Source organism: Rhinolophus hipposideros, assembly GCF_964194185.1.
Source record: "Rhinolophus hipposideros genome assembly, chromosome: 25".
Taxonomy (NCBI): Eukaryota; Metazoa; Chordata; class Mammalia; order Chiroptera; family Rhinolophidae; genus Rhinolophus; species Rhinolophus hipposideros.
Genome location: NC_138071.1, coordinates 26,556,685 through 26,578,274, shown reverse-complemented (window position 1 = coordinate 26,578,274; position 21,590 = coordinate 26,556,685). Strand labels below are relative to the sequence as shown.

The 21,590-nt window shown below is 56.2% G+C and overlaps 3 protein-coding genes across 14 annotated transcripts; 1 reads left to right on the top strand and 2 right to left on the bottom strand.

The window, feature by feature from the left end:
* Window positions 1-2,553: 2,553 nt before the first annotated feature.
* REPIN1 (replication initiator 1) lies at window positions 2,554-7,833 on the bottom strand. Of its 9 annotated transcripts, none has more exons than XM_081038128.1 (3): window positions 7,604-7,833; window positions 6,736-6,933; window positions 2,554-5,349 (listed from the first exon to the last, which is right to left on the bottom strand). In XM_081038128.1, the coding sequence occupies exons 2-3, from the start codon at window positions 6,890-6,892 to the stop codon at window positions 3,620-3,622; spliced, it is 1,887 nt and encodes a 628-aa protein (XP_080894254.1). In that variant the 5' UTR covers window positions 6,893-6,933; window positions 7,604-7,833; the 3' UTR covers window positions 2,554-3,619. The 9 variants fall into 9 exon arrangements, with proteins under 9 accessions (XP_080894254.1, XP_080894256.1, XP_080894252.1 ...); XM_081038130.1 differs by having other exon boundaries at window positions 2,554-5,346; window positions 7,604-7,738; XM_081038126.1 differs by having other exon boundaries at window positions 6,736-6,862; window positions 7,604-7,715.
* Window positions 7,834-14,332: 6,499 nt separating this feature from the next.
* RARRES2 (retinoic acid receptor responder 2) lies at window positions 14,333-17,920 on the top strand. 4 transcript variants are annotated; one of them, XM_081038753.1, is made up of 6 exons: window positions 14,333-14,484; window positions 15,475-15,672; window positions 15,897-16,001; window positions 16,889-16,984; window positions 17,302-17,415; window positions 17,567-17,920. In XM_081038753.1, exons 2-5 carry the CDS (start codon window positions 15,499-15,501, stop codon window positions 17,410-17,412), a joined length of 486 nt encoding a protein of 161 aa, XP_080894879.1. In that variant the 5' UTR covers window positions 14,333-14,484; window positions 15,475-15,498; the 3' UTR covers window positions 17,413-17,415; window positions 17,567-17,920. The 4 variants fall into 4 exon arrangements, with proteins under 4 accessions (XP_080894879.1, XP_080894880.1, XP_080894881.1 ...); XM_081038754.1 differs by lacking the exon at window positions 14,333-14,484 and adding an exon at window positions 14,984-15,079; XM_081038755.1 differs by lacking the exon at window positions 14,333-14,484 and adding an exon at window positions 14,998-15,076.
* Window positions 17,914-19,311, bottom strand: LRRC61 (leucine rich repeat containing 61; the record flags this gene model as incomplete). Its single annotated transcript, XM_081038752.1, has 1 exon — window positions 17,914-19,311. One exon carries the CDS (start codon window positions 19,309-19,311, stop codon window positions 18,532-18,534), a length of 780 nt encoding a protein of 259 aa, XP_080894878.1. The 3' UTR covers window positions 17,914-18,531.
* Between the last annotated feature and the right edge of the window lie 2,279 nt (window positions 19,312-21,590).

Here is a 21,590-nt window from a genome sequence, read left to right as displayed (position 1 = left end):
AATAACCCTACACAGAAGCCAGGTATCTCTAGCCATCAACTCTTTAAAGACTCATTTATGGAGGTAAAGACATTTCCACTTTCTGGGCCTGTTTCCTCCTACAGACTGAAAGACTTCCTCCAGATTGATATTTCATGAGCAAGGATATCTCGAGAGTAGAAAGAATGGAGTACATCTGGGATCCTATTTCCATTAAGCAAAAATAAGGGGGGAGGCTACATATGCTTGTTTACAAATGCACAGAAAAAAATGTCTGGAAGGACAGCACCCTCCAACCCTTACGTGGTGTAAAGAGAAAAGATATGGAGGGTGGAGTAGGGGGGAATGAAAGAGGATTTCCCCATTAAAAAATAAATCTAGGGCAGGCCCAGTGCTCAGGCGGTTAGAGCTCCATGCTCCTAATTCCGAAGGCTGCTGGTTCGATTCCCACATGGGCCAGTGGGCTCTCAACCACAAGGTTGCCAGTTCAACTCCTCAAGTCCCGCAAGGGATGGTGGGCTCTGCCCCCTGCAACAGGGCACCTTGAGCTGAGCTGCTGCTGAGCTCCTGGATGGCTCAGTTGGTTGGAGTGTGTCCTCTCAACCACAAGGTTGCCGATTCGACTCCCGCAAGGGATGGTGGGCTGTGCCCCCTGCAACTAGCAATGGCAACTGGACATGGAGCTGAGCTGCGCCCTCCACAAACTAAGACTGAAAGGACAACAACTTGACTTGGAAAAAAGTCCTGGGAGTACACACTGTTCCCCAATAAAGTCCTGTTACCCTTCCCCAATAAAATCTTTAATCAATAAATCAATCAATAAATAAATAAATCTAAGTATGTCTGCCTTGTTTAATTTTGACAAGATAACTTAATACTTTTGTAATTGCAGGGGGAAAAAAACCTGGACTCTTCAGAACGTTGGGAAAGTAAGACTCCAGGGCATAGTGACGAAGTGGAATTAGGGAAAGCTGGGTCACAGTCCTCCAAGATTGTGGGGACTGGGTGACAGGCCACTGACAGAAATCGGCATGTGAGTGGGACGCACTGTCTGGGGGAGCTGACAGCCTGGGTGGGATATGGGAGGTGATGGCAGGACACCCAGAGGCAGTAACAGAAGGGCAGTTACTGTCAGCAGAGCTCTGACCCCTCTAACACAGGCAGCTCCTCCTTCAAGACTGCTGTCCACATGTGCCATGCCGAGCAAGGACTTGGGACCCGCTAGGCCCCTGAGGGACTCAGGAATCATGGGCAAGTTCGCTCTGTCTCTGCCTTACCAGCCCGCTCAAGACCACTTCTGTGGCTTTCCCTGACCTTTGGACTTCTCCTCACCATCTCGACTCCAAAGCAGTGGACAGCATAGCACTAGAGAACACTCAATGACCACCTTCTCCACACACCAGGCATTTCCTTTAAACGTGAGTTTTCACAAAGTCGGGACCCCTGGTCAGATTCCCTCTCCCTCATCCTTTTCCCCCATCCTTCCAATAGATGCCTAGATACCTGAGGGCCTGTCTCCTGCTCCCTGCCCATCACCCTCAGACATTTATCTACTTTCCTGGTGCCCCCTTCCCCCAAAAAAGCACTGCTCCCTTCCCTTAAAGCCCTGGTCTCCCTTAGAGAGACATACTTAAGTGAGGCGTTCTTGATACCATGTCCCAAGGCTCTAAAAGATAATTTGCCATCAACTAGAGATTTTTAAGTGGCCACATAACCCCATAAGCCAACATGAAGCTTTGAAGCGGTCTGCTTCCTTCCTACAGACTCAGAACCTCACCCACCCATCCATCTCTCTCTACTCATTATTTGTGTATACACGTGTGTGCACCCAGACATAGGTCTCCTAGAGAAAAGGATTGGGGCTTATCTTTGTAACCGTTTCCATCCCAACATCAAGCACACAGCAAGCATTTAATACTTACCTTCAGCAAAAGCAGCAGCGCATTCCATTCTCCAATAAACACGCAAAGGTGGTCAAAAGCATGGGTTCCACAGTCAGATCTCTGGTGACTAGTAATTATATGACCTTGAGCAAATGTTTTCATCTGTAAAAAAGTACCCACTGCACATGAGTGTGTGCGGTAATTTAGGTAAACTTCCGTACAAGGTGCCACTCACATTAGCAAATTGTGGCTGTTACAATTATGCACCGACTGCTGCATACCAGGGATCTATGCGGAAAGTACTAAGACTGGCAGGAAAAGCGCCTATTGACAGCTGTCAAAAACAGACACTCAAATACGTACGAAACAACAGCACAGGGAAGCGTCCATAGTAACAGATGTGGGGAACTGTAGCAGGCCCTCCAGGGAGGCAGGACAGAATCAAATCAGATCTTCCCCCCGATAACTGGCACCCAAGTCTGATCTGACCCCACAAAAGGCTGAGCTCCTAGAGAACCAGCCCCACTGGCCAGGTGTGCCTGGCCGTCCCCGGGGAAGAACTGGAGGTGGGACACAGGGGATTAGGTTGGGGTGCTTGGCCGGTTCCCAAGACCCCGCACCACACAGCCCCCTCTTCCTCAGAGCAGACGCCACAGCTCCCCGGGAGAAAGGAACACTTCTCAGCCACCAGTTCTAAAACCAAATCTTTATTCTCTAGTTTGAAAAGGAGGGGAAGTGGTTGTTCTGTTTAGTTCCAGAGAACAGAACAAGGCCCAGTAGGTAGAAATGATAGGAAAGCAGATTTCACTCATTATAAGGAAGAATTTCTAACAATTAGAATTATCCTACAATAGAACCAGGGCCTCGGGAAGTGGGGACTCCCTGTCACCTAATGTTCAAGTGGAGGCTGGCCATCCAGGTGCTAGAAATGTTGAGAAGGCGGCACCCCATCTTCCCGTCAGCTGACGGTGATCAGTGAGGCCGTCCTTTCTACAATGTGGGGTTCTGGAAGGAGTGAAAGCAGGTTGGGTGTCCAGACAGAAGCCTGGACACAGGGCTGCTGACAGCCAGAGGACGCTCTCAGCGCGGGGAGGATGGCGGGTAAAGCCAGTCAGAAGGTGGAGAAATGCCCAGGGGCTGATCTTCAGGGAGGCAGGGGAGCTGAGACCAGCAGTAGACGGGTCTCTCTAAGTCTGAATGCCAGTGCATGGGCAGGAGGGAGGGACCGCTTGGGGGACAGGTCAGAGCAGCTTGGCTCCACTTCACAGTCCTGCCTAACAAGGCCGGCGGGTTCTCCCCGGTGTATCCAGCCGGTCCACTTTTCCCCCCCAAGCGCTCAGTTACTAAGAAGTGTAACCACACCTACTAGTACTTCCAAAAAACCGAGCTGAAGGAATTTATAATAAAAGACAGGGACATTAAGGCGTTAACACCAGCGGAGAAGGGTCTTCCTGTCCACTGGGGGCCCCTCCAGCCAGAGGGCTCTAAGGGGTGGGTGGAGCTGCTATTGCTACTTTTTCAGGGCACAGGACAGTAAGGTCGGGACCTTCGCAAAAACACCAGCTGGAGGCCGGGGTCCCTGTGCTCTGCAAGTGGCTTTCCTGGCCTGGGGGTGGGGGTGACCTCCCGAGCGACCAGGGCCCAGGTCACTCCTCACCCCTCACCCACACCGGCAGCAGCACAGACCCCCACGGCCACTGCAGCGCTCGCTCGTGTGAGTGACGCCCAGGCCCTCAGCCGCCACAGCCCCTGCCCTCTCAGACATCATGCTTCTTCTGATGGGCCAGGAGCTTCTCCTCGTCGTCAAAGGTCTGGCCACAGATGGCGCAGCAGAAGGCGCCGTCGCGGATGTGGCTCTTGCGGTGGGTGACGAGGTTGGACTTCTGGCTGAAGCTCCGGTCACAGTCGGGGCAGGCGTAGGGGCGCTCGCCCGTGTGGATGCGCCGATGGGACACCAAGTTGGACTTCTGGCTGAAGGCTTTGCCACAGTCGGGGCACACGTAGGGCTTCTCACCGGTGTGGATGCGCCGGTGGGCTGCCAGGTAGGGCTTGTGGCGGAAAGCCTTGCCACAGTCCGGGCAGACGAAGGGCCGCTCGGGCGCATGGTCACGCCGGTGGGCCGCCAGGTGGCTGCCTTGGGAGAAGCGGCGCCCGCACTCCTCGCAGGCAAAGGGCCGCTCCCCCGAGTGGACCCGGGAGTGGGCCACCAGGTGGGTCTTCTTGCCAAAGTTCTTGCCACACTCAGTGCAGGTAAAGGGCCGCTCCCCGGTGTGCTGCCGCTGGTGGGCCCGCAGGAAGCGCTCCAGCCGGAAGCTCCTGCCACAGTCATCGCAGCTGTAGAGAGATGGGGGGGCTTCCACCTGGTCCCGGGGGGCCTCTCCTGGGGCCTCCAGCAGAGGCACCAGGGCAGGCTCCTGGGCGGGTCTCAGTGGAGCCTCTGGGGCGGGCACTGCTGAGGGCTCCAGGGGTCCGACTGGAAGCTGGGGGCTCCCCGAGCCAGGGGCGCCGTGGGCAGACCCTTCAGATCGCTTGTGGATCTTGCTGTGAGACAGAAGGTTGGGTTTGTGGCGGAAGCGGCGTCCGCACTCGGTGCATGGATAGGGCTTCTCGCCAGTATGGATGCGCCGGTGTGAGGTCAGGTAGGGCTTATTGGTGAAGCGCTTCCCGCACTCAGGGCACTGGTGGGGCCGCTCACCCGTGTGCACGCGGCGGTGGGCGATTAGGTTGGGTTTGTGCCGGAAGCGCTTGCCACAGCAGGCACACTGGAAGGGCCGGTCAACGGCATCTCCACCGGGCCGGGGGGCTGTCACTGCTGGGCGGCCCCTGGGCCGAGGCCCAAGAGCCTTGGCTGCTGCCTCCTCCAGGGCCTCCGCTACGTGAACCCGCTTGTGAGTAACTAGCTGGTCCCACTGGGCAAAGCTCCGGCCACAGTTGCCACATATGAAGGGCCGGGCCTCAGGGGCAGGGGGATGGCACTGCCGCAAATGCACTCGAAGCTGCTTTTGTCGCCAGAAGCGTCTCTCACATTCGGGGCAGGCGATGGGCCGTTTTGCAGCCGAGTGGGCCCGCAGGTGCAGAACCAGAGCCACCCAGCCTCGGAAGCTCTGCCCGCAGAGGTGGCAGGCAAAGCCCAGGTCTGGGGTGGCAGCGGCATGGACCTGGCAGTGCAGTGCCAAGAAGGGGGCGTGTCGGAAGCGGCGACCACATTCAGGGCAGGGCAGGGGCAGCCGGGCCTGGCAGCGTCGGGCATGAAGCCACAGGGCCACCCAGCCCGGGAAGTGCCTTCGACAGTGGGCACAGCGATGGACCCGACCTGGAGCTTGGCTGCCCGACTGGGCCACGGAAGTGCCTTGTAACCTCAGCCTGTGGGGCTCCTTCTCCAGGGTCTGGGGTGACTCCTGGGAGGGCCCAGAAAGGAGTTGGGGCTGGATTGGGCCTGTGGCCAGGGGGCCCCGGCAGCGACGTTCCAGCATCGGTTCTTCCTCTGCTGCGGGTGGAAAAGCACAGTCACTCTAGAGATCCACTCACCCTGCCCCCAGGTCCTCCCCAGCCACCCCACGCCAGAGAGGAGCTCGCCCCTTTGGACTCCTAGAGCCCTGAATCTAGACGACTCCTCTATTTCCTTGTAGGTTCTATGCGATTTCAATCGTGGGCTTCTAGACATGCATTTCAAGTATATGTGAAGTCATCTTTATTGATCCTGGAAACTACCAGAAGGGAGAAACTCTGACACTTCTTGGAATCCCCCTCACGGCAGCCATGTGTCTGGCATGGAGTAAACACTCCACTGTCGGCTTCACACACATTCCTGCCTCTCCAGAAAACGTTATCGCCTCCCCCTACAGTGCTTCATGCTTTTTCCAAGTACTGCCCTGCTGCCCTCTCCTTGCTCTATTTCCTGTTGCCACATCTGAGTTTCATGGCAACTGTGAGGCTGGATGAGCAAATATTCAGCTCCCTGTTTGATAGATGAAGCAACCGTAAGGCATAAAAGGTAACAGGATCTGCCCGAGGGGACACAGTAAACCAACAGCAGAACTGACACTGAGGGGACAGGTTCTTCTAAAGTCCCAGGACTGTGTTCTTTCCTCTTAAACACTTGGATTGGTAAAGATCCCACAGAAAGAAAATTCTAGAGCCTTTCATTCCTATTATCCTCGCCTGGGCTCTAATCACACCTGGAGAGGGGGACTGACTTCAGTCTCTCAGGGTAGAAACCTGGAGAATGACTGAGAACAACCCTTCTGGGAACAGGGTGCTATGCCCAGCACCGCACAACGCCAGGCCACTGCCTGTCCGGACTGTGCCCACCTTCTGCCTGCCTAAACCCCCTCCACCCACACATGTGGAAGAACATCAGAGGAAGGAAAGCTCTCCCGAATCCAAGGAACACCCACAGCCTGCTGCCCTCAGGGGCCCGGAGCCCTGGCACTGCCTCCCTCGGGGTTGTAGGGATTACTGGGGCAAGAGAAGGGGAGGAAAGAAAAGACTGTAATCGCTGTCCCCTGTCCCGTCCTGCCCCAACCCTGCCGGGGCTGTCCCACATTCAGCAACTCTGAGGTGCCAGGGAGCCCAGATTCCTGCAGGAGAACCTCCTACGCCCACTGAGGGGTGGGGTGGCGGTTAGACTCCCAAGGGCCCCTTCACTGCCTGCTCACACGCTCCAGACACATCCTCAATTCCCTAGAGTCTGTGCTCCTCTGAGGAGCACAGACATGACTCATTCCCAACGGCCAGACAGAGCCCAGGAAAGGCTCCAGGAATATGAGAAGGGATCCTTCCCCCACAGGCCCTTCCTTCCCCACGATGGGGAAGCCTGAGCCCTGGAGCTGTGGAATGGAAAGGGAACCCAACAAATAAGGCCAGACTCTACCCTGGAGACTGTGGAGCTGGAGACGAGGCTTTTTCCAGCTCCTGCTGGGGACGCTCCTGGGGATACTTCTGCCGCCGCAGCGCCTGCTTCCGCCCACACTCTGGCAGCCCCCCGATGTCAGAGAAAACTGCAGCAGTAAAGATACCCCTACCCCCATGGCAGAGCTCAGGCCTCCGACTGCAGAGAGGCCAGCCTTACCTGTGGGGAGGGGAGAGAAAACACGCATGAGGCTCTGAGCTCCTCCAGGGCGGTCATCTTTGTGTCCTCGCCAGCCACCACCCCCTCCCCCACCCAAGTCCCACAGCCGGCTGGCAGAGTGACCTTAATGGATGTTGGATTAATAAATGAATGTGTCCCCTTCAAGGAAGTACACAGCTGCATGTGGGGGTCACTTCCTCCACGGGTAAGGTCACAGCACGAATTCTCCGTGCTGATGGCCAAAGGCTGGCCTAGGCCAGCGACTCTGGGATCCCTGCTGACTCCCCTCCCCCCGCCGTCCTCTCGGCAGGAATGCCAGGCGGGCTTCCCAGGGGGCTGCGCAGGCGAGCTCGCGTAATCAAGACGCGGTCAGAAGCCCCGCGCGCGCCCCGCTGGCAAAGGGCCGCGGAGACCCCACACCCTCCTTTTGTATTCGCGCGTGTCCCTCCGTTCCCGTTCGCGGACACACGGCTCCGCGCCCCCCGGGTGGGCCCTTTCGGGTCCCCGCGCAGAGCGCACCTCGCGGAGCCTGTGCGCAGGTGCGCGGGCTCGCCTCCCAATTCGGTCAGCGTGTCCCCCACACACAGCGCGCCCACGGTCACGCGCCCGGCAGGTAGGGCCGCCCCGCCGCGGGCCCGCGTGGGGGCCCCGCGCCCTTCCCGGGACGAACCTCTCCAGCGGGGTGCGCGGAGGCGCGTCGCGCGTCCATGAGGCCAGAAAGCCGGCGGCCACGCTGCCCTCCCCGCGCGGCGACAGCAGCAGGTTCGAGTTCAGCCCCCCCAGGCCCGGCCCAGCCCCCCCGCCGGTTCCCAGCGCCACGTGACTACAGGAGCTGCCGAGGGTCAGTCGCGGGCTCGGGCCGGCGGCCGCGGCCGGAGGGCGGGGCGGGCCACGCGGGCCACGCGGGGCCGCCGGGCCGGGGCCTTGCCGCCCCCAGCGCCCCCTCGCGGGCCAGGCCGGGGAGGCGGGGAGGGCCCGGCCCCGTCGCCCTGGCGACTACAGCCTGGCTTTGCCGCGCCAGGCGGGCTCAAGCTTCCCGACCCTTTGTCCCTGCGGAGGACTCGCGTCCCTGGGCGACCGCGTGGCCACACTGGTCACTAGGTTCGACGCGGCCTCCCTGGCTTCCTATCGGTTCCGAGCTCGCTCCAGCCCTCCGACAGGGCCCGGCGCCCGGCCCGCGCCCTCCGCTCTGCGGCCACCTTGACCTTGGGCCGCGCCGCGGAGCCTCGGTGCCGTGGGGTCTGCGCGGGGCCGGCATCCACCCGCCCGCGGCGGCGCGCCAGATCCGCGGGGCCGGCTTCTGGTGTGTTCAAAGTGGCGACAGAAACCGCCAGATCGCGTCAACTTGCAAAAGGGAATGCCCTCTATTCCAGACACAGGCAAAGAGCCGGCGTCCGGGACCGCCGGCCGCGGGGCCGGTCTCGCTCGGGGGCATTTCGCGGGGAAACGCGCGGCAGCCGGTTGGCCGGTGCGGATGCAGGTGCGAGTCTGCGCCCGCCCGTGACTCACCCACTAGCAGGTGGCCTTGGCTTTCCAAACGAAACGAAACACTTCCTGGGTTTTCCAGGCTGGCACAATTTCATGCACTTGTGTGCTTTTCAACAAAGATAGTCACTATCTTTCAATTGTACAAGTATTTTTAAAACACTGTTAAATTCTATTCCATAAATAGGACATAGAATATAAAAATCTTTCATACTTTTACCTCCTAGAGTAAAATACAGTCAATGTCTTGGTATATGTCCTCCGATGTTTTTTCTATACTTCTTCCTCTAAGCATACTGGACATAACTGGGATAATACCTTGCAAAGACGTAGTCTAGTCTTTTCACGTAACACTATTGCGAATTTCCCCCATTCTATTAGATATTCGTTTCATAACATGATTCTTAATGGCAAAACAAATGTACAAATACTTGTTCAAATTTTTGGTTTTCCTATGTCATTATAGATTCATTTTTAACATCTCCAGAAATCCTCTATGAAGACCCTCAGGTATTGTTTAGAAGCAGCCCTTTATCTGCAGGAAGGAAAACGTACCCACCTCATGCAGTTAGACTGTTCCAGACCTCGCTCATACACCCAACAAATATTTAATCAGTGCCCGCCATCTGCCTCGGTGCCAGGTGCCGACTTGATCTCGAGCCAGGCAGAAATGGCCCATGCTGGTTTTCCACAATGACTCTTAACCCTCATTTAGCAATGGAACTATCTCTTGGGTTAGTATTTAATATGAAATAAAATCAAATGCTTGATGACAATTTCTGAATGGATGGCTGTTGAAAAAGTGGAGGAAACAAGGGGGCAGAGAAGAGCAGAACATTTCCTTCTAACAGAACTGACTTGTTAAGTAAGATTGTTAACTCCTGCTGCAGGAGCAGACAGTATCCTGAAGGCAGCCATGGAAACGCTCACCGAGCTCCTTCCAGGTGTTTGTGGAGAGTGTGGAAAGGAGGCAGAAAGCACATACCACGCTGACCTTGATGGAGGCCACATCTGCCGGGAAGGCCTCAAACCTGCACAATCACCCCAACGTGCTCACACAGCCCTCCATCCCATGTTCCCCTCCGGCATCAGAACTGGGAGAGAAAGCAGCCAAGGCCCAAACTGAGCAAGCCCCTGACTGACAGGGCTAGCAGCTTGTTTGAGAGCCGTCTTACTAGGTCACGTGGAAACTCTCCAGGAACAGACCAGAGTGCTCCTACTTACAGAGTGCTAAAAATATCCTTAAAGGCGTGGACACAGAACGCCTGGCTAGGGCGGACAGTGTAAGAGAAGCCTGGGATCCAAGGTCATCCCCCAAACTGCTGCACCGCTTTTCTACGGCGTAGCTAACTCCAGGAGTCTGTTTTTCTAAAAGAAAAAAGAACTTAGTCAAAAGGAAACCAGGTAGAGATCTCAGATTTCCTGCTGCGGGTGCCAGGGCATGGGTGCACCAAGGCTGTGAAACCTTGCTCATCACTTCTCACCTCTCAGCGTGGCCATCGCTCCCTCCTGGCTCCCTGCATAGCTGCTGCGGAGTCCAGTCTCTTGTACCAGACTAACCCTTTTAAATAAGGTGGCTCACTTCACATTTTGCAGATGTGGCAAACCACGGTCACAGCCTCTGTGGTTCCATCTGGACTGACCGTGCCTGCCTCTCTAGCTTTCTGTCATCCAGGGTCCTGCTGGACACACTGCCCCAGCCACGATAGCTCATTCCCACCCTAGGGCCTTTGGAGTTGCTGTTCCGTCTGCCTAGGATCCGAAGGTCAGATATCCAAAATCGATTTCACTGGGTAGAAATCAAGGTGTCAGCAGAGCCATGTTCCCTCCAGAGGCTCGAAGGGAGAATCTGTGTCCATGCCTTTTCCAGCTTCTAGAGCTGCATTCCAAGTAGGACTCGGGGCCACTTCCTCCATTTTCAGAACCAGCAGCGTATCATGTTGCTTCAGTGGTCACATTGCCTCCTGTCTCTGCTATGGTGAAATCTCCCGCTGCCACCCTCTGATCAGGACACTTGATTACTTCAGAGGCCACCCAGATAATCCAGTATAATTGTAAGGGCAAATACAAATTAAAACTAAGATAAGTTTTCATTCTCCCTGGTGCAAAAGGGGGGAGACTTTCCCTACAACCACCACCGTATCCTTCGAAAACTTGTCATTGTGAATTTTTCTCTGTCTCTTGGAAATGTATGTATAAGTAAGCCTCTTGCCAGCTTTACAACCCAGGACTATCTCTCTCTATCTAGGATCTGCAACCATCTCTTTGAAATGTAAATATCAAGGGAGATAGGGCCCTGTCTCCCAGTCCCCATGAGAGGGTGGGAGCCTAACTTGGCTGGACACCTGGCTCCAAGCTGCAAAGGACAGAAGTGTATTTTTCCTCTGGAGAAAGGCCATTAGCTCACATGGATGGTCACCCATTACCAGGTGAAGTTAGGATGAACTGTGTGTGCCAAATGGTCAGTCCTCTGACCCGAGGACCAGTGGGGGTTCATCTTAGGAACATGTGTGTAATGGGCTGCATCTGCTGGGCTGAACAACACGTGAGATTTCTTTCTGCCTTTGTCACCTCCTAGCGGATGGCCTGTGACGTGCTTTGTCTTCTACCTTTGAGGGGAGCTTTTCTGACTTGGCAGGAGATTTGGTTTTTAATTCTATTTCCCCAACATAATCTCCCCATCTCAAAATCCTTAATTTAGCCACAGCTGCATCCCCTTCGCCATAAAAGGTCACATTCCCGGAATCCAGGAAAAGGATCTGAACAAGCATTAGGCATCATTCAGCCCAGCATGCACTCCTACATCACCTTCAAGGCCCCTACCGTGTTTCCCCGAAAATAAGACCGGGTCTTATATTAAGTTTTGCTCCAAAAGATGCATTAGGGCTTATGTTCAGGGTGTGTCATCCTAAAAAATCATGCTAGGGCTTATTTTCCAGTTAGGTCTTATTTTCGGGGAAACGTGGTGGTTGGCCTTAGTGTTCTTCATAGCACTTATCACCTACTTGAAATTAGGTATTCATTCGTTTACATGGCTTTTGTCTAGCTACCACCACAACATAAGTCACATAGGCAGGATTTGGCCTATCTTTCTAACCACCATGCAGCCAGCCCCTAGTAGGTGTCAGGCCCATGGTAAGTGTTTGTGGACCAAATGAATGAGGAAATATAAGAGGCTGACCCACTGGCTAAGCAAATTTGATTGGACCACAATGAGCTGCCTAAGCAGCAGCCACAAGCCACACGTTTACCAGTAAACTGCAAACTCTCTTCCCTTGGCTGCTGCTTGTGAAGCAGGTGTTGGGAGTCTGGCAGGACTTTTAATGAGAGAAAATGCCACGTTTTCTTACAAAAAAATTCGAGTCAGTATGTGAGCGAGGTAAAGGACAAAGAACTTGGAAGAAAACCTCAGTCTGTAACTCTCCCACTTGAAGGACTCTGGTGGTAGGTAGCAGGTACCTGAACCATATACTTTTATCTGAAACATTATTCCAGAATATCTGGAATGCCGGAACCTCTAGGGAACCTCTGAGGGGGACTGACGTGGCCAGAGTCAGACCATTCGTGGGAGGAGAGCCCTCCACTTCCTGGCAATGGCATTTACCACCATTTGGTGATTTGGTCCTAGGACTAGATGTTACCAGGAAACACTGCAACCAGTCATCTTGGTGTCTCAGCCTGGAAAGAGAGTTCTTGACTTTCCCTAGAAATCGACACTTCTACCCTTTCAAGGTCAAATCTCATCTCTTATTACAATGCTATGTGTGTGTGTTTTTTCTACTCCAGATTATATCTTCTTCAACTTAAAAGATGGATTTAGAAGCCAATGTATATCGAGTGTTGGTTTAAAATCTGCTAAAAGCCAAGTTTGATTGGGAAACACAAGGAAATTTGAAACAGAATCTCTGCTAAGTCTTTGCAATTTAGCAGAACCAGGTGTATTTTCAAGTGTTTTGTTTCCTGTGAGAGGCGTGTGCTGTTGTTTATGAAAACCATCTGTACATGTTCACCACCCACAAAAAGGCTACATCTACCATTGGCTCATTCCTACCTAGACTCCTCTCGACTAAAACTACTTGGTGACCTGGAGAAATCAGAGTGCAAACCAGGTTTCAGGTCAGTGCTTTCTGACCGGTTCCAAGACCAAATCTAGGTTACAGTTAAATCTGGCGCCTTCAGAATTGGCCAGTGAAGTCTCACTGTTCCCAGAGCTGGTTTGCCTTCCCTGTCTTAAAACGTTCGAAGCGAGTTTCCTTCTAACAGGATTTAAGGCTTATTTTGTGGATGTTATTATAAATTACAGTAATGTAGCACTTTTAACTACTTGATAGTAACAGTCTATTAAATTAATACATTCAGCAAATAATACATTCAATAAAATTAATTGTAAAAAGAACACTTGGAAAGTACTTCATTTCCCAGCATCTAAACTGCCCTCCTTGCCTCCCCGTGGCGGAGATGCTGATGGTTGTCCGTGCGTGTCTGTGAAGGTTTACAGTCTAACAAACATGCGTCTCGTATATAAATAGTCATGGCGACAAAGTGGCAGGATGGTTGGGTCTGATGGAGTCCGGAGAAATTCTTAGGGTTAAATCCGGAATCAAAAAGTGAAAGGGAGAGACACTTCTTTCCCATTGGTGAGTACGGGGTAGTTAATAATTAACATTTATAGCACAGAGAGCAACCAGCAGTATTCAGGGAACAAGATAACAATGAGGGGTTCTGGGGTCTCCTGCTCTGGTGCAGTGGGTGTGCCGTCGGGGTTCTGGAAAAGAAGATGACTCTGACATTCCAAGGGTATGTTATCTTAGAGGCGAAAAGACAATAGACAGGCTCAGGCTCATTTAAGGTAAAGACTGACCTTTGTCAAGGAAGCAACAGGCCCAGGACGTGACTACCTGCCGTGATCTGCTTTTAGTTAGTTTTTACGTTCAGACCATCCCATATGGTTACTTACGGTCTCTGAGTTTGTAGGGCCCGCCATGCTGGCCTCACCTGAGCTTGTCAGGCTTAGTATGTGGCCCCTTTTTCATCCACATGGGCCATCAGCCATTTTCCATATACTTCCTCATTTCATCTTTACAACAAACCCTTGGGTAGGGTTTCTGATCCCACGGTGCAGAGAAAGAAGCAGGAGTTACAGGGCGATGGAAGTTCAATGAGGCCCTCTATTTCCTGTCATTGACACAGAGAGGCAGAGACAGGGTCGCCCTGGTTACTGACCCGCAAATTCCAGGAGCGGATTCCTGTTTGCTCAGGATGAGCTGGAGTTGAAACAATATTTGGACAGTTTTTTCTGACTCCCCATCGGCCCTAAGAATTCTACCCCACCGTTCTGCCATGCCTGAGGGCTCCCAACACCCCCACATGAAACACTGGAGTCCATTGCCATCGAGGATCAGACTGGACATTGTTAGAGGTTGTGGCACGTCAGAGTCGGCTCAGCAAATGACTCCTTCCTTCTCAGTGTGGCTTCAGGGTGCTGGATGCGGGGGAGGGATCAAATGACTCCTTGAGGTGTCTTCTTGTTTGAGGATGTCTGTATTTCTGGGAACAATTTCCTGAAATGAGTGTTTCCTTACGCTGGGGACTGGTCACCCAGGAGGGCCCTAAGCTAAGGGCCGCCCTACCTGGAGGCAGGGTGAGGGACAGGGCAGTCCCATATTCCGGGAGAAGAGTGCAGGCCAGGCGCTTGGGCTCCTGGGCCAGGGGAAGGTGAGAGGAGGGCAGCCTTGTTTCACGTCTTCCGGGGCCACCTAGCCCTGGCGGGGTGAGGCGCCAGCGTGCCAGCCTGGGTCAGGGTCAGGCGGCAGGACGGAGGAGGGGCTGTGGAAGGTGGGATGGAGAGGGAAGGCTCCGGTGGGCGTGCTGCCAGGGAGGCCGGTCCTAACAGGGTGGGGCGGAGCCTTGGGCTGGAGGGGGGCCCAGGAGGTGGGCGTGGGAAGACATGGGGCCAACCCGCTGCAGGGAGGGCGGTGCCGGGGCAGGGGGACCAGAAAGACGCTGATAGCTTAGCCAAGTTGCCCGGGAAAGTTAGGAGAGAGACCCCTGGACACAGGAGAGGAGGTGAGTAGGGTAGAGCGGGCTATGTGGCAGCTGGACAGGAGAAGAGGGGCAGGCAGAGGGAACCGCTCCAAGGGCGAGACTTGTCAACTTGTCCGTGAGCCCTGGCTGTAAGGCAACAACCTGGTATCATGTCACTGAGGGGCCTCAGTTTCCACATCTGTGGCTCCCTGGTCCTAACACACTGGTACCGGCAGAGTTCTCGGGGAGGGTGCCCCCCTCCGGCGACTCCAGTGATGGGCTGGGGAATGAGATAAGAAGGGCTGGGCGAGGGGTGGTGTGGAAGGCCCAGAAAAAAAAAGGCAAGGGAGGGAGGGTCTGCCTGGAAAAGAAAACCATGGTGGGACCCAGACAAGACCCCCTTTCTGGGTCAGGGGTAGGGCCCATGGCAACTGGCAGTCCCGGCACCGGGAGGGTTAAGTATCCTCCTGGGTTCCCACCCAGCTCTGGCCCCTCCCGTGTTTGCGTCCTTCCAAAAATATTCAGCCTCCAACAGGCCTCCTTTCTATGCCCCAGGCCACCCCGCCATCAAGTAATCCAGTGGGGAGGGGAGATGAGGGCCAGAGGCTGGGAACTGGAAGCCAGCAGACCCAGGGTGGTAAGGGGAGGCGGCTGGTAAGGCTGAGGTGGGGAAAGCAGAGAGGGGCTCTAGGGGCTGAGGGGCAGTGGGGAGAGAGAATGGGCCAGAAACGGGGTGGGGGTGGAGGGAGTGGGCACCAGGATTGCTTCCCTGGCTGTTGGCCAAGGACAAAAACTGACTCAGCACCCAGGACAGGGCCAAACCTGGGCTGAGCTGAACACGGGGAACAGAGGGAGGCAGGGTGGGGAGGAGTGAAGGACAGGGGAATACCAGGGAAATCTCAGCAAAGGGCCACTTCCTGTCTCTCCACCTCTGCTCAAGCTCTGCCTGGCACGGCCCCCAAGTGCAGGGCCAGAGTTTGATGGCTCCACTGGCTGCCAGGAAGAGCTGAGGCTCATACACACCGTTTGCAGGACCAGGGTGACTGAGGGGAAGCCATGTGGAGGCCGCTGCTCCTGCTGGCCCTGTGGCTGGGCACAGTGGGCGTGGGCAGGGCTCAGCTCACAGCCGCCCAGCACCAGGGCCTGCAGGTGGCCCTGGAGGAATTCCACAAGCACCCGCGTGTGCAGTGGGCCTTCCAGAAGACCAGTATGGACAGCGCCACGGACACGGTTAGCGGCATGGCCCGTGGAGGGGAGGGGGGGCCCGCACCCCAAGATGCCAGCACATTCCCCGGAAGCGTGTGCAGAAGCACCCAGCTCTCTGGAGAAAGGCCACCAGCCCAGCCACCCACTCGAATGTGCTGTCCACTGTCGGGAGGAGAGGGGGGTCACGTTCAGGAATTGTTCTGTACACTCAGTTGGCTGCTGGCCTTCCTCTGTCTGTCTGTCGGTAGTCCTTCCCTGCGGGGACATTTGTGAGGCTGGAATTCAAGCTCCAGCAGACAAACTGCGGGAAGAAGGACTGGAAGAAAGCGGAGTGCAAAGTCAAGGCCAACGGGGTGAGTGGATGTGTGATGAAGCCCTTGCTCGGGTGCAAGTGTATGTAACTGAGGTTTGGTTGGAGATCTCGCGAGAAGCCCTGGGGTTGGAGACCCCACTGTGGAGCCCATGGTCGGGACGATCTGGGCGGTCTGGGCCCGGACAGCCAGGGGTGGGAGGGAGGGCTGGACAACTGCCATGCACATTCCTCTCCCAGTCTTCCGGTCACGGGGAGAAGTCCAAGCTGTGGGGGTGGTCTGGCCCCCAGGCCTGGTGAATTCTCTATTCTGTGGGTCTCTGAGTGGAGATGGCCCAGCCTGGGCTGATCCATAACAGGGTGGAACTGTAACCATTCAGCGTGGGGGCAAGACCTGCTTTGGGGGAGATGTCTGGGCTGGGAGTGCAACCATCCGGGTTCTAGACCCAGCTCTGCCGAGCACCGGCCAGCTCTGTGGCTTTGTAGGTTCTCTGAAGGGCACAGTTCCCACCATCTGTTGAAGGAGGGGCAGCATTATACCAGTGGTTTTCCAGATTTTCGTGCCAGAAGCCTTGTGTTCAAAATAAATCTTACAAGAAAATACAAATAAATTATGACAGCAGAACGGTGGGGAAAACCTGCCTGCGGATTCCTGCACATACACACACACACACACACACACACACTAAAGTTCCAAAGATGTGAGAACTGCAGGATAGCTTGACTTGTGAAATTTCCCAGTCCGAGGGTGGGCTACACTTGACACCAGTTGGCCTGCACGACCCTCGCCCCTCCACCTCGCCCCTCCACCGTAGGGCCTGCAGGGGAAGGACCCCTATTGCAGGCAGCCCCTAGCCTCTACCCTCATGGAGCCACAGGCCTGCCCTCACCCCTTTCCTCTCCTGGCCCCATGCTCTCCCCTCCCCCCAGAGGAAGCGGAAGTGCCTGGCCTGCATCAAGCTGGACCTGGAGTCTAAAGTCCTGGGCCGGATGGTCCACTGCCCCATAGAGGCGCAGGCTCAACGGGTAAGAGTGGGCAGAGGAGCAGAGAGTCTGGGGAGCTGGCTGGTATGATGAATAGAAGCTGGGCCTGTGGAACAAGTCAGAAAGCTGAAGCCTGGACAGAGGAGTGGGGAGGGCCAAGGAGGGGGTAAGAGGGGTGGGAAGGCTGAGGAGAAGGGAGGAGAGGGAAGAGGGGAAGAAGCGGGTAAGGAGGGGCTCTGGCCTGGCCCAGATATGCCCTAAGGGCTGTGGAGGGGGGCACGGCAGAGGCACCAGATGAGCCAGCCATCCCCGGGGCACTGCTCCTGGGCCTGAGCCGGTGCTGGTGCTGGTGCTGGCAGGAGCCCCAGGAGCCCCAGGAGGCCCAGTGCAGCAAGGTCCAGCGGATTGGTGAGGACCCCCAAAGCTACTACTTCCCAGGACAATTTGCCTTCATAAGGGCGAATGCCTGACCGGTAGGTGGCCAGGGGGGTGGGAGAACAGTGGAGCAGGGACAGCCCTGGGTGGGGTTTGGGGTGCTGGGCTGTGGGAGGGGTTCGGGGAGGGGCTCGGGACCAGGACCAAAACAGCCTCTCACACTCAAATCTTGGTGTTTTTTCCCTCTAGAATTCCACCTGGCTTTCTGGACAGCTGGGGGAGGTAACCAGTAAAACCACCCTCCCTGTGCCCCGAGGACGATCCCATTATCCCCCAGCTAATAAAACTGCTCTTGAGCTGTGTTCTTTCCTCCCTCGCATCACATCCTCTCCTCCCCTCAGCCCAACTGGTCGGAGGCTGAGGGAGTGAGGAAAGGCTCGGAAACTCTTGCAGGAGGAAGCAAAGCTCCCGGGGGAGCAGGGCACTTCCTCTTGGACACCCGGAAAACGGGCAGGGGGCCTCGTGCGTGCGCCTCCTTTCGCAGGAGAGACCAGAGCTTGCAGGAACTCATGCCCACGTGAAATGACAGGCAGTGATGCAAATGAAAACAGAAATATTTAATAGGGATTAGCGTGGGTGACAATGGGCATTGAAGGCTCCAGGGGGCCACGGCGGAGGGTCTCCCGGACAAGCAGATGTGGCAGGTGGGTGAGGGCAGCTCCCATGCTCTGTGCTCTGGGAGGACCCCTGGAGAAGGGCACAGCATCCCTGCCTTTGCCACCTTTGATCTCAGGAAGCAGTGGCTTCCTTCCTTCCACTAAGTTCAGGCCCCAGCAGCCAGGAGTGGCAGCAGCTGTGGACACGCCCTGCGGCCTCCTCCCTTGGGGCACAAACGGCATCGGTAGCAGGACAGGTGCCAGCTGCTCCTGGAGGGCCCTTACACCTGCTAGAGGCCACTGGGGGGTGCCTCCCTGAAGGATGTTGAAGGAAGGTGTGGAATTTTCCTTGAGGTAGGAGTGGGAGGTGGGAGGGAGGGGCTGCTCTTAGGAACAGGGATAAGCGAATAGCAGTTTGCTGGCCAGTGACCAGCGTAATGAAACCCTACAGACCAGTGCGGGGGGGGGGGGGGGGACGGAAGCGGGGGAATGTGGCCATATCTCCCGATGCGCCAACCCCACGGGCCGGGATAGGCTGGCCCACGCCATGGAGCATATTTAAAAGACAAAAGACGAGGCGGTGCCTGCAGAGCTGAGCGCCTGCTGGGCCTGCGCCAGGCTGTCCTGGGCCTGGCGGTCCAGCTCGTGGCACTCCTGCAGTGTGTCCTGGAACTGCCGGCAGGCCTCCTGCAGGATGGAGCTGCTCCGTGTGGGCCAGGCCTCCCAGTACCCTGGCTCCACCCAGGGCTGGGCCTCAGCCATGCTGGGGCCTGAGCTCGAGCTGAGCCGCAGGGAGCTGTCCAGGTCCCGACACAGCTGGTAGAACTCACTGCCGCGCCCAGTCACACGCTCCCCATCGATGACCTTCAGGCCGGGCAGTAGCTCTCGGACCACTGCCCCGTAGGAGGGGCTCGCACAGAGTGGGTTGCTAAGCCGGGCCAAGGGGTCCCGGAGCCGCAGGTGCTCGAGGCCCCGCAGCCCGGCCAGACACTGCAGCTGGCCAGGGGAGGCCAGCAGGTTGCCCGCTGCATTGAGATTCTGCAGGCTCTCGCAGGCGGCCAGTGGCTCCAGCCCCGTCAGCCGATTGTTGGCAACATTGAGCACAGCCAGCTGGCGCAAGGAGGCCAGTGGGCCCAGCTGGGTGAGCGCGTTGCCCGACAGGTCCAGCCACTCGAGGCCCAGGCATGCCCCCAGGCAGCCCAGGTCCACCAGCCCCAAGCCTCGCAGCTTCAGCAGCAGGATGGAGTCCAGGGCAAACTCGCCCGAGCGTGACTTGAGCAGCTGGGGTGTGACACGCACCCCATCAGCCTCTCCTGGCTTCTCAGCCTGGGGCTCCATCAGCGAAGTCGGTCTAGGTGGCCTGGGATGTGACAGTCTGTCACCGGGACACGAGTACCACTGGGTGTCTGCTGGCCATTCACCCCAAAAAAGGCACTGTCAACTGGCTTGGGCCAGTGCCAGAGGCCTGTTTCCAACACTGCTGCTCAAGGGCCAGCAGGTCCCTAAGGAGAGAAATTAAACAGTAAGCAGCCTCTGCAGAGCACCGTGACTGCAGCCTCTTCCACCAGGGCCACAAACTCAGGTGGCCTGGCAAGACCTCAGGCCCCAAGTCCAAGATGCAAGAAGACCAAAGGCCCCCCTGAGGGAGTTGGGCCAGACCCAGGCCCCCCCTAAGGGGCCCCGACCCAACAGGGGCCGTGATGGACAGAATTCAGGCCCAAGGTTCCCAGCTCTTCCCATTTTCTAAATCTGCCCCGGGGGCAAAACTTTGTAATTTTACTTTTCCTGTAACCACTCATGATCTATCCTTATTAGTTCTGAGGTGTCTCTTTGTAACCATTTAAAAATATTTTTGAATAGGTATTGGTCACCACCGTGGCGTCTCTGGTTCCCTCCCTGGGAGAGCCACCCATGTGCAAACACAAACAAGAGCCCCTGGGCCTTGCTTTCGCTCTAAAACTGCCTTGACTCGATTTTTTTAATGTGCGCAGTGAATTCCAAATGGTTTCTGGATCACGTGGGCCAATTTGTAACCTCTCACCTTGAGGGCCTGCCTTCAGTCCTGGACAAGGAAAGACAAGTCGAGGGAAGGAGGGGACAGTGAAGGCCTGGGCGCAAGAGGCAGCTCCATTCCAGCTGCAAACACATCACTTCCAAAGAAAGCAAGAGGGCAGCGGGTGGGGGGGCATCCTGGAGGGAGGGGCAAAGTTGGCTCCAGAAAGGCAGGGGAGGGAGGGCCTTTCAGGTCACCCATGGCTGTGGGACAGTGTAAGCCCAGGACAAGACTGGAGCACGAGGGAAGAGACCTGGGGGAGGGACGCTGCCGCCCCAGACGGGTCAAGGTTTCAGCAGAGAGGAAAACAAGAAGGGACCTCTGCTCCAAGTGGCAGCTTCCCAACTGCAGACTCCGCCAGTCAGGCCCAGGCCAGGCAGGATGACGGCTGCAAAAACTATGGGATTATTCACTCCTGTTGACAAAACTTGGGACTTCAGAGTGTTAGCGTCCCAAGTCTGCATTTACATAATCATGACCACTTTGTATTTCCCCCTCTCCAAGGAAACCAGGCCCAGAGCTCCTCCCACACCCCTGCCAGGCAGCTGGGGAGGCTAATAGAGCCGACACCCACCCCCATCTCTGAAAGGGGTCCCTACATGGCTGCCTAGCTGCCTCTAGTCTACAACTCTCCAAGTACCTATTTCCACCTCACTTCTTTCCAGAAAGGCCTGGAGACATCTACTAAGAGCACAGAGCACAGACATCTACTAAGAAGTCTGGTTCACTTTATGCAAAGGGGATCTGCTGGGCTTTGTCACAGGGAGTGTGCGGTCACCTGTGCACCTGGCGCAGAGGGTAGGGCGCTCGAGGGCTCCTGGCACCTGCCACCTGCCATGACAGTGCTATCGAGACAAGGAGCCCACCGAGGGCAGGTGAGTGAGAGCAGGGAGGAGTCTGGAACAACAAGCAGGATCCAGACACGTGACAGGATGCAGGGGCCTCCTTCTCCAACACATGCGATGCAGAAGGGACAAAGGGGCAAGAAGACATCGTTTGCGGTGGCAGTGTGGCATTGGGCTTCGGAGGCAGTTGACCTCTCGCCTGGAGGGACGCGGACATGACCTGCAGAGGTGCCGGGGAGTGTGCGGCGTGGCAGGCCGGCCTTTTGGAGGACATGCCTCTTTCAGCATCTACAGGCCTCTCTCCAGGAATATGCACATCTTCCCCAGACACACTCTATTTGGGGGTGAAAGGGGTCAGGAACGCCCGGTGTACAGTGGAAAGGAGCGGTCAAGGTGGAAGTCGAGAGAACACTACCATTGATGCGGCTGAATGAGGATGTGGCCGAGCAGCCAGAAAAGAGAAATCGTGACTTTCAAGGAGAGAATGATCAACACTGTTCATTCGGCCCACGGACTCACACGAGGCAAGGTGCTGGGTACGACAGCGTCAGGCGGAGGTGAGGCCACAGCCCGCCTACCAGGGTTAGGGCACGACACCCTGAGGAACTGGTTGGGCATGGTGCATGAGGCGGGGGGGGGGGGGGGGGGGGGGGAGACGGAGGGGAGCGGGCAGATAAGGGAGAGAAGCCAGAACTGTGCGTGCGCGCCCCACCTTAAAG

What these genes read in the sequence shown, in the direction of transcription:
- REPIN1 (XM_081038124.1), bottom strand. Translation starts at nt 6,961, where the DNA reads ATGCGTGTTTTCTCTCCCCTCCCCACAGGTAAGGCTGGCCTCTCTGCA. An exon ending in CCAGCTCCACAGTCTCCAGG is followed by an intron (nt 5,350 to 6,735) that starts GTAGAGTCTGGC and finishes TTCCACCCGCAG; the next exon opens with CAGAGGAAGAACCGATGCTG.
- RARRES2 (XM_081038753.1), top strand. Translation starts at nt 15,499, where the DNA reads ATGTGGAGGCCGCTGCTCCTGCTGGCCCTGTGGCTGGGCACAGTGGGC. An exon ending in GCAAAGTCAAGGCCAACGGG is followed by an intron (nt 16,002 to 16,888) that starts GTGAGTGGATGT and finishes CCCTCCCCCCAG; the next exon opens with AGGAAGCGGAAGTGCCTGGC. An exon ending in TAGAGGCGCAGGCTCAACGG is followed by an intron (nt 16,985 to 17,301) that starts GTAAGAGTGGGC and finishes TGGTGCTGGCAG; the next exon opens with GAGCCCCAGGAGCCCCAGGA.